The sequence below is a fragment of the Manacus candei genome, unplaced genomic scaffold, assembly GCF_025592945.1.
Source record: "Manacus candei isolate 608988 ecotype Guabito, Panama unplaced genomic scaffold, ASM2559294v1 h1tg000045l, whole genome shotgun sequence".
Taxonomy (NCBI): Eukaryota; Metazoa; Chordata; class Aves; order Passeriformes; family Pipridae; genus Manacus; species Manacus candei.
In genome coordinates, this window is record NW_026138093.1 from 4,712,235 (window position 1) to 4,725,702 (window position 13,468).

Consider the following 13,468-nt stretch of genomic DNA (forward strand, 5'->3'; position numbering starts at 1 on the left):
CTGATGTCCCCTCCCTGCAGGTTCCTGTCCTTGAGCCCAGGCCCTGAGGTGAGGCTGAGAAGTGGCGCGGAGGTGAGCCCAGAGCTGTCCCTGAGGTGAGGCTGAGAATAAGTGCAAGGCAGAGGTGCTGCTGAGGAAGGAGAGCCCCGTGGTGGGGAGGAGACAGAAGCTCTGCGTGCCCGTCCCCGAGAAGGTGCTGTGTCCATCCCCTGTGTGCCAGGTGAGCTGGGGCTTTGCTGCAGAGCTGCGGGCGCTGATTTGAGCGTCTCCAAGTGCTGAGATGGTGGGCACCCAGGAACACAAACTGTGCCTGGCCACGGAGCCTGCAAGGAGGAGCAGAGACAGCCCTGGCAGTGTGGGGGTCCAGGTTGTCCCTGTGCCTTCCCCTGCAGGCCCTGGCTGTCCCTGCTGGCCCCTGTCCATCCCCATCAGGTCCCTGCCCGTCCCCCCGGGCTGAGCTCCCCCCAGGAAGTGCCGTGGAGCTGAAGCTGCTGCCATCCCCCCCTGCAGCCGCTGCCCCAGCCAAGGGAGCAGCAAAGGCAGGGCCAGGAGCAGAGGCAGCAGCAGGGGAGCCCTGGGGGGCTGGGAAGCTCTTGTGTGGGTCAGGAAAGAGGCGCTGGGCACGAGGCCGGGGCTGTGCTGAGCAGGCCCAGCCCTCACATCCCCCCAGCCAACACCGGCTGCCCGGGGGGCTTGGGAGGGACCCCCAGCCCGTGTGCCCCACACTGAGCTGGCAGAGAGAGAGCCAAGGGACAGGGTTACTTGCCTTGAACCCTGGAGAGTGGGTGAGGCTGGAGAGAGGGGGGAGCTGTGAGAGCCCTGAGAGCCTGGAGAGGGGGGAGCTCAGGCCCCCTGTGCCGAGCCAGCGGTCGGGGCCGTGCTGTTGGTGCCAAATTGCCCCTGGTCAGGCTGAACCCAGAGCCTGCCCACGTGTCAGGGGGCCCGATCCACTCCCTGCTCTCGTTGCCCTGGGGCAGCCTCTGGTGTCCCCCCACCTGTGGGGCTGTTTGGTTGCCTTGGGCACAGCCGGCCCTTGTGCAGGGCTGTGCCCTTGGGGGCTCTTGGGGGTGGGCAGGAGGTGTTTTTTGGGGGTGCCGGGCTGGGTTGGGGGCAGAGCCCCGGCGGTGGGTGGGGGGATGCGGGTCCCCCCACGGTGGGGGTTGGTGTTGCTGGGTCAGGCCCCGCCGGCTCCATTGTCAGCCCTGTGCCATCGGGGGGGACACAGCGGGTTTGGGGCCCCCCGGGAGTGCCGGGGGTGGGTGTGGAGCCCGGGAGCTGCCGAGTGTGGAGGGCGGAGCGGGGAGATGGCGGAGCTGGGGGACCCCCGGGAGCCTGGAGGGGGGAGCACGGAGAGTGAGGAGCCCTGGGACCCCCAGGAACCTGAAAGGGGGAGCATGGAGAAGGGGAAGCCTGGACAGTGGGGACCCCTGGGATCCCTGGGACAACAGAGTGGAGAATCTGGAGAGGGGGAATATCAGGGAATGTGGCACCTGAAAGCGAGTCAGAGGAGAAGAGACCCTTGGGACCCCCAAAACTCCCAGCATCCCAGACAGGGGAGACTCTCTGTACCCCATAGGGGGGAAACCAGAGAAGGGGTAACTTCTGGGAGAGATGTTTTGGGCTAATCTTCATATTTTAGAGTATTTTTTACCTGAGTTGCAACTTTTTGCAGTTTGGGGGGGATAAAAGTCGTCTTGCTATTTCTGATGGGTTTTTTGCCTGAATCTTGGTGGTTTGGGTTTCTTTAGGCTGAATCTTAGTGTTTTGGAGGTTTTTATGGTCACAGGATGCCCGGTGAGTTCTAGAGATGGATTTGGGCAGGAGGAACCCCCAAGCCAACGAGCTCAGCCCTTGTTTTCCCCCCATCAGGATTTGTCCTTCCCAAAGCTTGGGCGGATGGAGGAGGAGGCTGCGAGGAAGAGGAAGATGCCTTGGGCCCCCCAGGCAGGTGAGGAGGAAGTCAGTGTCCCTTTGGGCGGGTGTTGTGCTGGCTCTGTCAGCCCAGCATGGCCCCGGCTGCAGGACAACCCCGCTGGCGCCGCCGTCCTGCCGGGGCCGGAGTTGGGGGGATGTCCTTGGCCTTCCCTGTGGGCCGGAGGCAAATCCCCTGCCTGTCCTTCTTGCTTCCTGCCCCAGGCCCCGAGCTGAGGAGGGAGAGCCCGGAGGACAAATCCCCCCGTGAGACCCTGGTGGGAGAGGCCGTTTTGAAGGGCTCCCCGGCACAGGAAGGCAGCAGGGAGGAAAAGGGCCGGAGATCCCCCCGCAGGAGGGGCTCCAAAGCCAGCCCAGGGTGCTCTGAGGAGGAAAGAGCCAGCCTGTGCCGGGAAGGCGGCCGGAGCTTGAGGGGGAGCTCTGACCTGGTGGTCCCTGAGCAGTGTCCCAGCAGGGAGAAGCCCTTCAGGTGCTTGGAATGTGGGAAGAGCTTCAGGCTGAGCACCCACCTGCTCCGACACCAGCACATCCACACTGGGGAACATCCCTACCCATGTAGGGAATGTGGGAAGAGCTTCTGGAGCAACTCCATCTTGATCCAACACAAGCACATCCACACTGGGGAACGGCCCTACACGTGTGAGGAATGTGGGAAGAGCTTTGTGTACAGCAGCAGTCTCCGCAAACACCAGCACATCCACACGGGAGAACGGCCCTACAAGTGTGGGGAATGTGGGAAGAGCTTCGTGTACAGCAGCAGTCTCCGCAAACACCAGCGCATCCACTCTGGGGAACGGCCCTACAGGTGTGGGGAATGTGGGCAGAGCTTCATCCGGAGGTGCCACCTGTTTTCCCACCAGGCCATCCACACTGGGGAGCGGCCGTACAAGTGCATGGAATGCGGGAAGAGGTTTAAGACCAGTTCACATCTCCTCATGCATGAGCAGACACACACAGATGAGAGGCCCTTTCGCTGCACTGACTGCGGGAAGGGCTTCAAGCGGAACTCCAACCTGATCCAACACCAGCGCATCCACACTGGAGAACGGCCCTACAAGTGCTTGGAATGTGAGAAGAGGTTTCAGACCAGCTCCAGTCTCCTCGTGCACCAGCGGACGCACACGGATGAGAGGCCCTTTCGCTGCACCGACTGTGGGAAGGGCTTCAAGCAGAACTCCACCCTCGTCACCCACCGGCGCATCCACACCGGAGAGAGGCCCTACAAGTGTGGGGAGTGTGGGAAGAGCTTCACCCACAGGTCTAAATTGACCTCACACCAACGGACCCACCAGTAAAGGAAGCCCCACCAGTGCTCCGCCTGCGGGAAGAGCTTTGGCCGCTGCTTCCACCCCGAATGAACCCCCTGATGGGGAGGCAACCCCTGGAGTGCAGTGACTGTCAGTCCATCCCTTTCGACCACAAAGGGCCAGTCCCATTTCACAGGGGCAGCTTCTTCCAACAGAATCCTTTTTGGGGGGGTGTGGAGATTCCTGCCCTGGCTGGGGACCCTCCAAGGTCACTGCTGGAGGTTGAGAGCAGAGATCCCCCCACGAGCGCTGGTCTGGGGGAGTTCCATCCATCTCTAATTAGGAATTATTGCTTTTGTGCCAGCTTGAGTAGGATTGCTTCAACAATTGCTTTAGTGTAGAGCACTGTCCTATCTTATCCTGTACTCCTGGTAGTTTTAGTGTGTATATTGTGCAGTAAATAATTCTGATGAAGATCTTTTGTCTGATCGTTTGTAACCCTAAATAAATTCATTTCTATCAATAGATCTGATTTACCATCATTAAAACCTGGAGGACAAAAGTGATTCTGTCACATTTCTGTAATTCCTCTAAACTAAAACTGTTGGCATGATCCAAGGCTGAGATTGGATCCAGCAGCCCCCAGCACCCCACAGGAAGTTGGGAGCTCGGGGGGCCACCCCCCATTGCCAACCCCCCTGTGCCCAAAGACCCCCGTGGGACCGTCAGACTCTCCAGACAACCCTCTTTTTTCCACCCTTCTCCCTGTTCCTTCCATATTCCCATTGTCCCCTCAATCCCCCATTTCCCCCCTGAACACTTTTGGGGTCCCAACCCCCACTGTTTGCCCTCTCTCCTGTGGGCACTGAAGGAGAAAATGAGGCTGCACACACAGAGTTCCATTGCGGGACTTGTCCACCCATCTTTCCGGTGTCCCCCTTTCATTGGGGTTCCTTTGGAAACAGCGCCTGGGCTTTGTCTTTTAGTCCACTGGAATTCCCAGCATGACCCCAAAGCAATGCCCTGATCCCACACATTCCCCTCCCCTCATGTGCTGGCTGTGTTCAGCCACCAGAGAAAAACACAGGCTGCCATGCAGAGCGTTCCAAGTGGTTTCCACTTTGGCAAACAGCACTCTCTGGATGGAAAACACCAGTCAAGGCCGAAACACTCCTTGTTGATCCACATTAACTGAGAACAGCAACTCCTGCCTTAACTTATTCCCATAAAAATTCTCAGGGTTCTTTTGATTCCAGGAGGCCCCACATGTCACAATGACCCCTGGATTCCATGAGCTTCCCCAGTCTCCAATGGTTCCTTTAGTTCCATGAGGCCCTGCAGTCCCAAAATACCCTTTGGATTCTCAGAGATTTCCCACTGTCCCAGGGTCCCCTGTGCTTCAGAAGGAGCTGCAGTGGGACAGTGGCCCCTTGGCTCCGTGAGCTCTGCAGTGTTCCAGGAATCCTTGGGTTCCAGGGGATCCTGCAGTTTCACAAGGAGCACTTGAATGCAGGAGGTTCTGCAGGGTCCCAATGGCCCCTGGATTCTGGGAGGTTCAGAAATACCTCCGGGCTCCCTTGGTTCCAGGAGGACACACATGTCAGCAGGAACCCTTGGTTGCCGGAGGTTTGACAGTGTCCCAGAATTCCTTTGATTTCATGAGGCCCTGGATTGTCCCAATGGCCTCCTGATTCCATCAGCCCCCTCAATGTCCCAATGGTCCCTTGGTTCCATGAGTTTCTGCAGCGTCCCAGGGTTCCTTTTGTTCCATGGGGAGCTGCAGTGTCACAATGGGCACTGAATTCCAGGAGTTTTTCCAGGGTGACAGTGCTCCCTTGATTCCATGAGATTGCCCAGTGTCCCAGGGTTCCTTTGGCTCCAGAAGGCCCTACAGTGTCACAATGGTCCCTGTACTCCAGGAGGTTCCACAGTGTCCTTGCTGGAACACACATGGCTGTAAGGTTGTCAGCCCTGCAGAGCTGCCTCCAGCTCTGGGCTCCAGCACAGGAAGGACATGGACCTGTTGGAGTGAGTCAAGAGGGGACCAGCAAGAGGATCAGAGGGATGGAGCAGCTCTGCTGTGAAGAAAGGCTGAGAGAACTGGCATTGTTGAGGCTGGAGAAGAGAGGGCTTTGGGGTGACCTAATTGTGGCCTTGCAGTGCCTGAAGGGAGCCAACCAGAAAGATGGAGAGAGACTTTGGACAAGGGTCTGGAGTGACAGGACAAGGGGAATGGCTTCACACTGACAGAGGGAAGAGTTAGATGTAATATTAGGGAGAATTTCTGGACTGTGATGGTGGTGAGATCCTGGCACAGGTTGCTCAGAGAAGTTCTGGCTGCCCCATCCCTGGAAGTGTTCACGGCCAGGTTGGATGGGGCTCTGAGCTCTGAGTCTAGTGGAAGGTGTCCCTGCCGATGGCAGGGGGTTGGACTGAGATGCTCTTTAAGGTCCCTTCCCACCCAAACCATTCCATGATTCTGTGACTGGTGGGGGATGTGGTGGTCGGAGCCGACGGGCACAGAGACCCCAAAATGATGGAGTTTTCCATTCTGGGTGGAGGAAGGAGGGGGCAGCAGAACTGAAACCCTGGACTGCTGGTGGTCAGACTTTGGTCTGTTTGGGAGAGTGACTGATCTGGGTGTGAGTGTGGATGTGCTGGAGGGCAGGAAGGCTCTGCAGAGGGATCTGGACAGGCTGGATCAATAAGGCCAAGTGTCGGGGCCTGCACTTGGGTCCCAACAACCCCCTGGAACACTCCAGGCTGGGGGCAGAGGGGCTGGAGAGCTGCTCAGCAGGAAGGGACTTGGGGGTGTTGCTTGACAGCAGCTGGATATGAGGCAGAGTGTGCCCAGGGGGGCAAGAAGGCCAAGGGCATGGTGGCCTTTGTGGAGAAGAGTGTGGCCAGCAGGAGCAGAGAACTGATTGCCCCTCTGTGCTGGGCACTGGGGAGGCCCCACCTGGAGTGCTGTGTCCAGTTCTGGCCCCTCAGTGCCAAAAGACCCTTGAGGGGCTGGAGCGTGTCCAGAGAAGGGAACGGAGCTGGGGAAGGCTCTGGAAAACATGTCTGCTGAGGGACGGCTGAGGGAACTGGGCTTGTTGAGTCTGGAGAAGGGGAGGCTCAGGGGGGACCTCATTGCTCTCTGCAATGACCTGAAATGGAGGTTTTAGTGGGTGGGGGTTGGTCTCTTCTGCAAAGCCTTTAGTGACAGGAAGAGAGGAAACAGCCTTAAATTGCATCAGGCAAGGTTCATATTAGATATTCAAAAACCCTTTTTCCACTGAGAGAGTGCTCAGGCATTGGAACAAGTAGCCCAGGGAGGTGGTGGAGTCTCTGGAAGCATTCAGGTGGCATCTGGATGTAGCACTTTGGGATGGGGTTTAGGGGTGATTCTGGTGGTGCTGGGTTGACAGTTGGACTAGAAGATCTGGAAGGTCTCTTCCAATGTTTATGATTCTGTGACCCTCTGACCTGTCATCCCTGTTTGCAGGTTTGTGCTCTAACAGGACCCTGGGGATGTTTTCTCTGTTGGGTCCACAGAGATTGTGTTGTGTGAGCTTTTTTCCTCTATGATCAAAACAAGGAGTAATTAATGCTAAATCCAGCAGATGGCTTTCAAGTAATAATTTGGTCCAGTTTGTCCAACTGTGTCCAAACAGGTGAGGAAAATCTGGAACTTTAGAAGGGTTAGTTTTTTAACTCATTAGCAGGATATCCAGGGGTGCACCAAGTGCCTGCCAGTGAGGAGCACAGGAGACAAGTAGACAGTGACAATATTGTTCTCATGTTAATGTCACTGGAGCACAGAGTGAGATCACTTCTGAGTTATGTTTCTTTAATTAGTGATTGGGAATAAAGAGAAAAGCACATAGTTGATGACACTTTAGTATTTATTTCACACTCTTAACAAGAAGGTATTTTCCAGCTGGACTTTGAATAAGGTTCCATGGTATACTGCAAATTTGTATCTCAAGTTAACAGTCTACTTCTTCCCAAAGAAATTCTCAGCAGCTAACACCCTTTCATCATCTGGTTCTTTCCCTGATGGCTTGGCTTCTTTCCTGTTTTATCCCTTCTCAGCCACTCGTGCCAGAGGCAATATTGAGGAAAGAACTGGGTTTTAAAAAAGAGAAAATGCAAGAACTTCCTTCAGGCAGTCAGTTCTTCTGGGCAGGGCCGTCTGACTCTTGGTGTGTTTCCCTCCATGTGCTCAGCACCGGCACAGGGCACACTGAGGGAGGTCTCCAAACTTTCCTGTAGGTGATTCCATCAAAACTATTCCCCTCCCAGGGCATCACAAGATGATGCTAATCAGCTCTTCCAAGTCAAAGGATACTTTTTCCCCCAGGGCAGAACAGATGGAAACATGCTACTGGTGCAAGAGAGGGACAGTGGAGTCCCATCCTCTGCCATGGGGGTGGTGACCCAGACTCCCTGTTTGTCCTCTAGTCCCTCTGGGAGCCCTGAGGTTTCCCTCTGGTCCCCTCTGTCTCCCTGTGCTTGGAAAGCCTTCCAAATCCATTCTGGTGAGGGGAGGTGGTGATGCAGCAACAGCAGACGCCTCGTGGGATGCCTGGACACCCCTGGGGAGGCAGAGCTGGGGCCACTCATTCTGTGCCCCATCCCGGTTGCGTGCTGGGGGGGACTGCCCTGAGGAGAGACAAATGAGGCTTCTCCTGGGGAAAGCCTCAGCCAGAGCTCAACTTCCCAAACAAGGCTGGGGCTGGGGGTGTGCCGAGGGGGAAGTTGTCCTGCAGGCAGCAGGACAGGACAAGCAGGACGCAGTCTGCTCAGGACACGGTGCATCTGAAGGACACCATGGGTTTGGGCCCATTGTTGCTGCTTTATTAAATCACAGCCACCTACAACTGGCTCAGTGGGAACAGAAGAGCAGTGCTCGTAGTTTGAATTGAGGTTCTTGGCGAAGATTTGATGGCATCAGGATTCCAGTTCTCCTGCCTGTAGGAAGGACAGAGTTTCTTTTCTGTGATAAGATCTATGCTTGGAAAGCTCCCCAGGCAGCCACCAGCCCCCAACATGGCATCAGGGCAGTTGGCAGCAGTCCCCCCAACACCTGCCTCCCAGCCCACGCCAAGCCACCGCCTTACCCACAGCCCCAGAGCCCTGGATGCCACCATGGCTGTCCCTGACACCACCCTGCTCACCAGCTCAGGTGTCTCACACAGTGCCTGGGAGCCTGGGAATGTTGGAAGCTCTTCATGGATGTGGACATCAGTACCTGAAGAGCTTCTGGCCTGAATCGAGGGCTTGGCGTTGGTCCTAAAGCTGCCAGGATGCCGATGGTCTGTTCTGCCAGGCAAGGGACGACTTCACTGCTGTCTCTCTTCAAGGGCTGAAGGGCTGTAAGAGAAAAAACAGAGCCGAGATGAAACTCCAGACGTCCCCTCCAGCCCATGTTCCCCACTCACCACTGCAGATCTCATCCAGCTGCTCTGTGCTTTGGTTCCTCAGGTGCCCATTTTCCAGCTCCAGGGGGACAGGGCCAGTCAAACCACGGCAACTTGGCAGAGACGTCTTCAACTGCTTCTACTTCCTCAGCACTGCTGAGCCCAGGTGGTCTCTGAAGAGGCAGATGGAGAAATCCTGCATGTGGCTGCTCTCCTGGGAGGAAGGAGGAAAGGTGAGCTTTGGAAACAGCAGCCCCCTGCCCACAGTGAAGGGGGATGGGGATGGTGACTGAGGGAGATGCCCTGGGCTCAGATTCCAGAGCAGGGACAAGTTGCACTGGGCTGCAAGGCCCAGAAGCCACCAGAGCCCAGGGGAGCAGAGCCTGCTGCCAGAGCTGCTGACAGGGCTGGGTGCAGGGCAGCTCTCACTGCCCAGTGCCCATCTCAGGCCTCACGCTCCCACATCAGCCTTACCATATCGAGGAAGCATGAGAGGTTCTCCACCAGATCCTCAGTGGCTGGGCAGGCCTTTATCTTCTTCAGGTTTGGACACAACAGGTTTTTAGAGACAATCACAATCTCTGTCCAGGAGTCTTCACTGACAATCCACAGGAGCTCCATCATGTTTGGCATCAGGAGGTCCTGTTTCCCTGCGAGTCTGAAGGACAGAATTTCTTTTCTGTGATAAGATCCATGCCTTGAAAGCTCCCCAGGCAGCCACCAGGCCCCAACATGGCATCAGGGCAGTTGGCAGCAGTCCCCCCAACACCTGCCTCCCAGCCCACGCCAAGCCACCGCCTTACCCACAGCCCCAGAGCCCTGGATGCCACCATGGCTGTCCCTGAAACCACCCTGCTCACCAGCTCAGGTGTCTCACACAGCGCCTGGGAGCCTGGGAATGTTGGAAGCTCCTCATGGGTGTGGACGTCGGCGCCAGAAGAGCAGTGCTTCTGGCCTGAATCGAGGGCTCGGTGTTGGTCCTAAAGCCGTCAGGATGCTGATGGTCTGTTCTGCCAGGCAAGAGACGACTACATTGCTGTCTGTCTTCAAGGGCTGAAGAGCTGTGAGCAAAAGAAACGGAGCCGAGATGAAGCCCTGTGTCTGCAGAGACCCCCAGACGTCCCCTCCAGCCCATGTTCCCCACTCACCGCTGCAGATCTCATCCAGTTGCTCTTGGCTTCGGTTCCTCAGGTGCCGCGTGGCCACCCCTAGGCACAAAGCTCCGTCAGCCCCTGCTCCCCAGCGGGCTCCCAGCAGCGCAGCCCCTGGCCCTGCCCTCCTCCCCCTCAGCCGGGATGAGCCCAGGAAGCACCAGGAGCTCAGGGGGGTGGAACTCAGCCCAGTGCCCACCAAGCCCAGCCACGTGGGCAGGGGTGGCAGAGGGAGGCCCAGGCCCAGCCTGTGGCAGCCGGGGCTCAGGCAGCCCCAGGGTTGGGCCTGGCTGTGGCTGCAGGAGCGGGGACGGGGGCCAGCTTGCCCAGAGAGGGACCCCGGGGGCTGGGGCTCACCGATGAACCTGATGGCCGCCTCTCGCACGCTGGCCTCAGGGTCCTTGAGGTAGCTTAGGCCCTGACGCAGGTACTCTTCAGCCCTGCTCCTGTCCTTCCCCACCTGGAGAGAGCACAAGGACACCGGCATGGCACAGAGCCCCCCCGCTGGCTGCAGCAGTCCCTCCTGCCAGCACTCAGTGTTGCCCAGAGCCCTCTCTCCCGCTGGCTGCAGGGAAGGGAGAGGGGCCTGCAGAGGAGCCCCCGGGGCTCTGTTCTTGGAGGGCACACACTGGGCTGCAGCTCCAGCCTCTGGGCTCTGGGCCCACACAGTGGGCTCTGCCTGCAGGGCAAGCCTCACCCAACCTACACCCTGGCACTTGGCCTTACCAAGCACTCGCCAATCCTCCACATCTGCTGCTTCTTCACCAGCTCTTTCAGCTCCTTCCACTTGAGCAGCTTTGCTGCGGCAAGGAGTGCTTCCTGGGCAGCCTGCATGGAAGCAGAAGGGGTGAGGTAGCAGCATGGCTGGCAAAGGAGAGCTCTTGGCTTTCTTGCTGGAGAGATTCTGCCCTCAGGAAGTTGGGACATGCCCTCACCAAAGTGTCTGGGGACGTGTGAGGACAGCCCCGCAGGACAGGGCCTGAGGCTGGAAGCCCTGGCCTTGGACACACGCCAGGGACAGCAGAGAAGCCTGTGGGGATGTGCCTGTTCAGGCTTTGGTGGCCACAGGCTGCTGACGAGCCCTACTGGAGCCCCAGGGCAGCTGTTGGAAATGGCCGTGCCAGCTTCTCCGTCCCTGCTGGCGCTGGCTCTGCAGGGACCTTTCCCACACCTTGCGCTGGGCCACGGCTGCCCACTGCCAGCAGCCCTTGTCCTGCTGCCTGGGCCCCACAGGGCAGGCCAGCCCACCTCTCTCTGTGCCAGTGCTCAGCCTTCCAATGTGTACCTTGGCCACGCTCGGGGACTGGTCACTTGTGCGAATGAGCAGCGGGACCAGTGCACTCCGCAGAGACGTCTTCAATTGCTTGTTGTTCCTCAGCACTGCTGAGCCCAGGTAGTCTCTGAAGAGGCAGATAAAGGCCTCTCGCATGTCGCTGCTCTCCTGGGAGGAAGGAGGAAAGGTGAGCTTTGGAAACAGCAGCCCCCTGCCCACAGTGAAAGGGGATGGGGATGGTGGCTGAGGGAGATGCCCTGGGCTCAGATTCCAGAGCAGGGACAAGTTGCACTGGGCTGCAAGGCCCAGAAGCCACCAGAGCCCAGGGGAGCAGAGCCTGCTGCCAGAGCTGCTGACAGGGCTGGGTGCAGGGCAGCTCTCACTGCCCAGTGCCCATCTCAGGCCTCACGCTCCCACATCAACCTTACCATGTCAAAGAAGCGCGGCAGGTTCTCCACCAAATACTCATCCATCGGGCTGGCCTTTTTCTTCTCCAGGTTTTGATTTATCAGTCTTTTCAGGATCATAATGACCTTTGTCTTAAGGTCTTCTCTGCCAACCCACAGGAGCTCCATCATGTGTGGCACCAGGAACTCCAGTTTTCTTGCCTGTATGAAGGACAGAGTTTCTTTTCTGTGATAAGATCCATGCCTGGAAAGCTCCCCAGGCAGCCACCAGTCCCCAGCATGGCATCAGGGCAGTTGGCAGCACTTCCTCTAACACCTGCCTCCCAGCCCACGCCAAGCCACTGCCTTACCCACAGCCCCAGAGCCCTGGATGCCACCATGGCTGTCCCTGACACCACCCTGCTCACCAGCTCAGGTGTCTCGCACAGCACGATGAGGCCTTCGAGCACCTGGGAGGCTGGGAGGGTTGGAAGCTCCTCATCGATATCAAAGTTGTCATTCTGAAGGTATTCAAAGTCTTTGTCCTTGTCCTCCCACTCAAACTTCACGCTAGTGCCACTGGGCAATGGCTGTAGAAGCAAGCACAGTAGTGAGAGCCTGGCAGAGTCTGCAGGGCTCGTGGCAGGGGATCAAGTCCTTTTCTGGTAACTCACAGCCAAGTCAGAGGTGGAGCTGCTTTCTGAAGAAGAAGCGCTTAGACTGCAGGGCCACCAGTCGACCCAGAGCATGACAGCGAATGGCCATAATATCTTGTCTCCAATCTCGGGCTCTGAGAAGATGCTCTGCCACATTTGCCTGGCCACACTGCAAGGCAGAGCTCTGTGTCAGTAGGGCAGCCTGGAGTGCAGCGTGGCTGGGCCAGCCCAGGTGCCTGGGGCCCTGCCTGGGCAGGCAGCAGGGCACTGAGCTGGTGTTCCCCTCTAGGCTGGGAGCAGCAGGGTGGCTCTGGGCTGGCTGGGCCAGCTTTGTCTGCTGCAGGCCTGGACAACCCAGCAGGGCTGGAAAGCTTGGTGGGATGGAGAACCCCTCTCCTCAGGGCTGTCCTCCATCATTCCTTGGCTCTGGGAGCCAGAGAGTCTCAGGCTCCATCTCCCCACAGCCAACAAACCCTCAGGCTTTTCAGGGCCAGTACCTGTCTCCTTGTGGAGCGATGCTCAACAGTGTGGCGACTACCTTCCTTGGGAAAAAGTCCGCTAGCAGCAGAAGCAGGGAGTGGAAGCACTCCTGCACAAGTTCACACTTCACGCCTGGCAGTCTTTCATGCAGGAAGCTCAAAATCTTTGGCACCTGAAGGGGACAGAGGTGAGGAGAGTGCTGCCACGGTAGTGCAGCCTCAGCTGCCCTTTCCATACCACTCTGCTGCCTTCAGATGCCTTCAGGTGCCTGAGACACCTGGGTTTGGCAGGGAGGGATGGAGAGAGGAACAAGGCCTTCTAGGGCTGAAGGGCAGGGCAATCCAGCCACAGGCCACTTACATCTGTCAGGAAGAAGCACGGGTCATATGTGGCCAGCCACAAAATCTTTTCTGCTATGGTCCTGCGCCCTCTGTAAAGGTTCCACCCAAATGGTTCAACCCATGGACGAGTCTCTCCAGGTACCCATTGATAATTCTGTGCATCTTTCTGCTCCAGGGTTTCAAGGACGATGTGCGTCCTCTCCGAGCGCGTGAGGTATCTCTCGAAGGGCTGCGGCAGGAAGGAGGAGAGCAAAGATGTCACCCCAAGGCCCCTGCTGGTGCTGCTCAGCTGGGCAGCGAGAGCAGCCCTGGCCACAGGTGCCCAGCAGTGCTGGCAGCAGTGCCCACAGTCACTGTGTGGGGGAGGACAAGAGCAGAGGGTCCTTAGGCTGAGGCAGGAGGGCTGGGCTCATGCTCACGGGGTGCTGGCCCTGCACAGTACCAGGGCTCACTGCTGGGCAGGAGAGCTGCAGCTGCTGCTGGGACACCAGCAGAGTGCCGCCCTCAGACAGTCCCTGCTTGGGGACAGCAGGAACCCTCTCATCAGGGACACTGAGGCCCTGTCAGCCCCCCTGATTCCGGGTGCCTTTGGCT

The 13,468-nt window shown here is 57.9% G+C and overlaps 1 protein-coding gene across 1 annotated transcript in view; it reads left to right on the forward strand.

Moving 5' to 3' along the window:
* Positions 1-1,865: 1,865 nt before the first annotated feature.
* Positions 1,866-13,468, forward strand: part of LOC127474833 (zinc finger protein 883-like) — a gene marked incomplete at its 3' end in the record, with an annotated part of 325,030 nt that continues 313,427 nt past the window's right edge. Inside the window, exons 1-3 of the mRNA XM_051796136.1 lie at positions 1,866-1,948; positions 2,137-2,980; positions 3,065-3,217. Coding sequence (XP_051652096.1) covers positions 1,897-1,948; positions 2,137-2,980; positions 3,065-3,217 — 1,049 coding nt within the window. The remainder of the gene's footprint in view (positions 1,949-2,136; positions 2,981-3,064; positions 3,218-13,468) is intronic.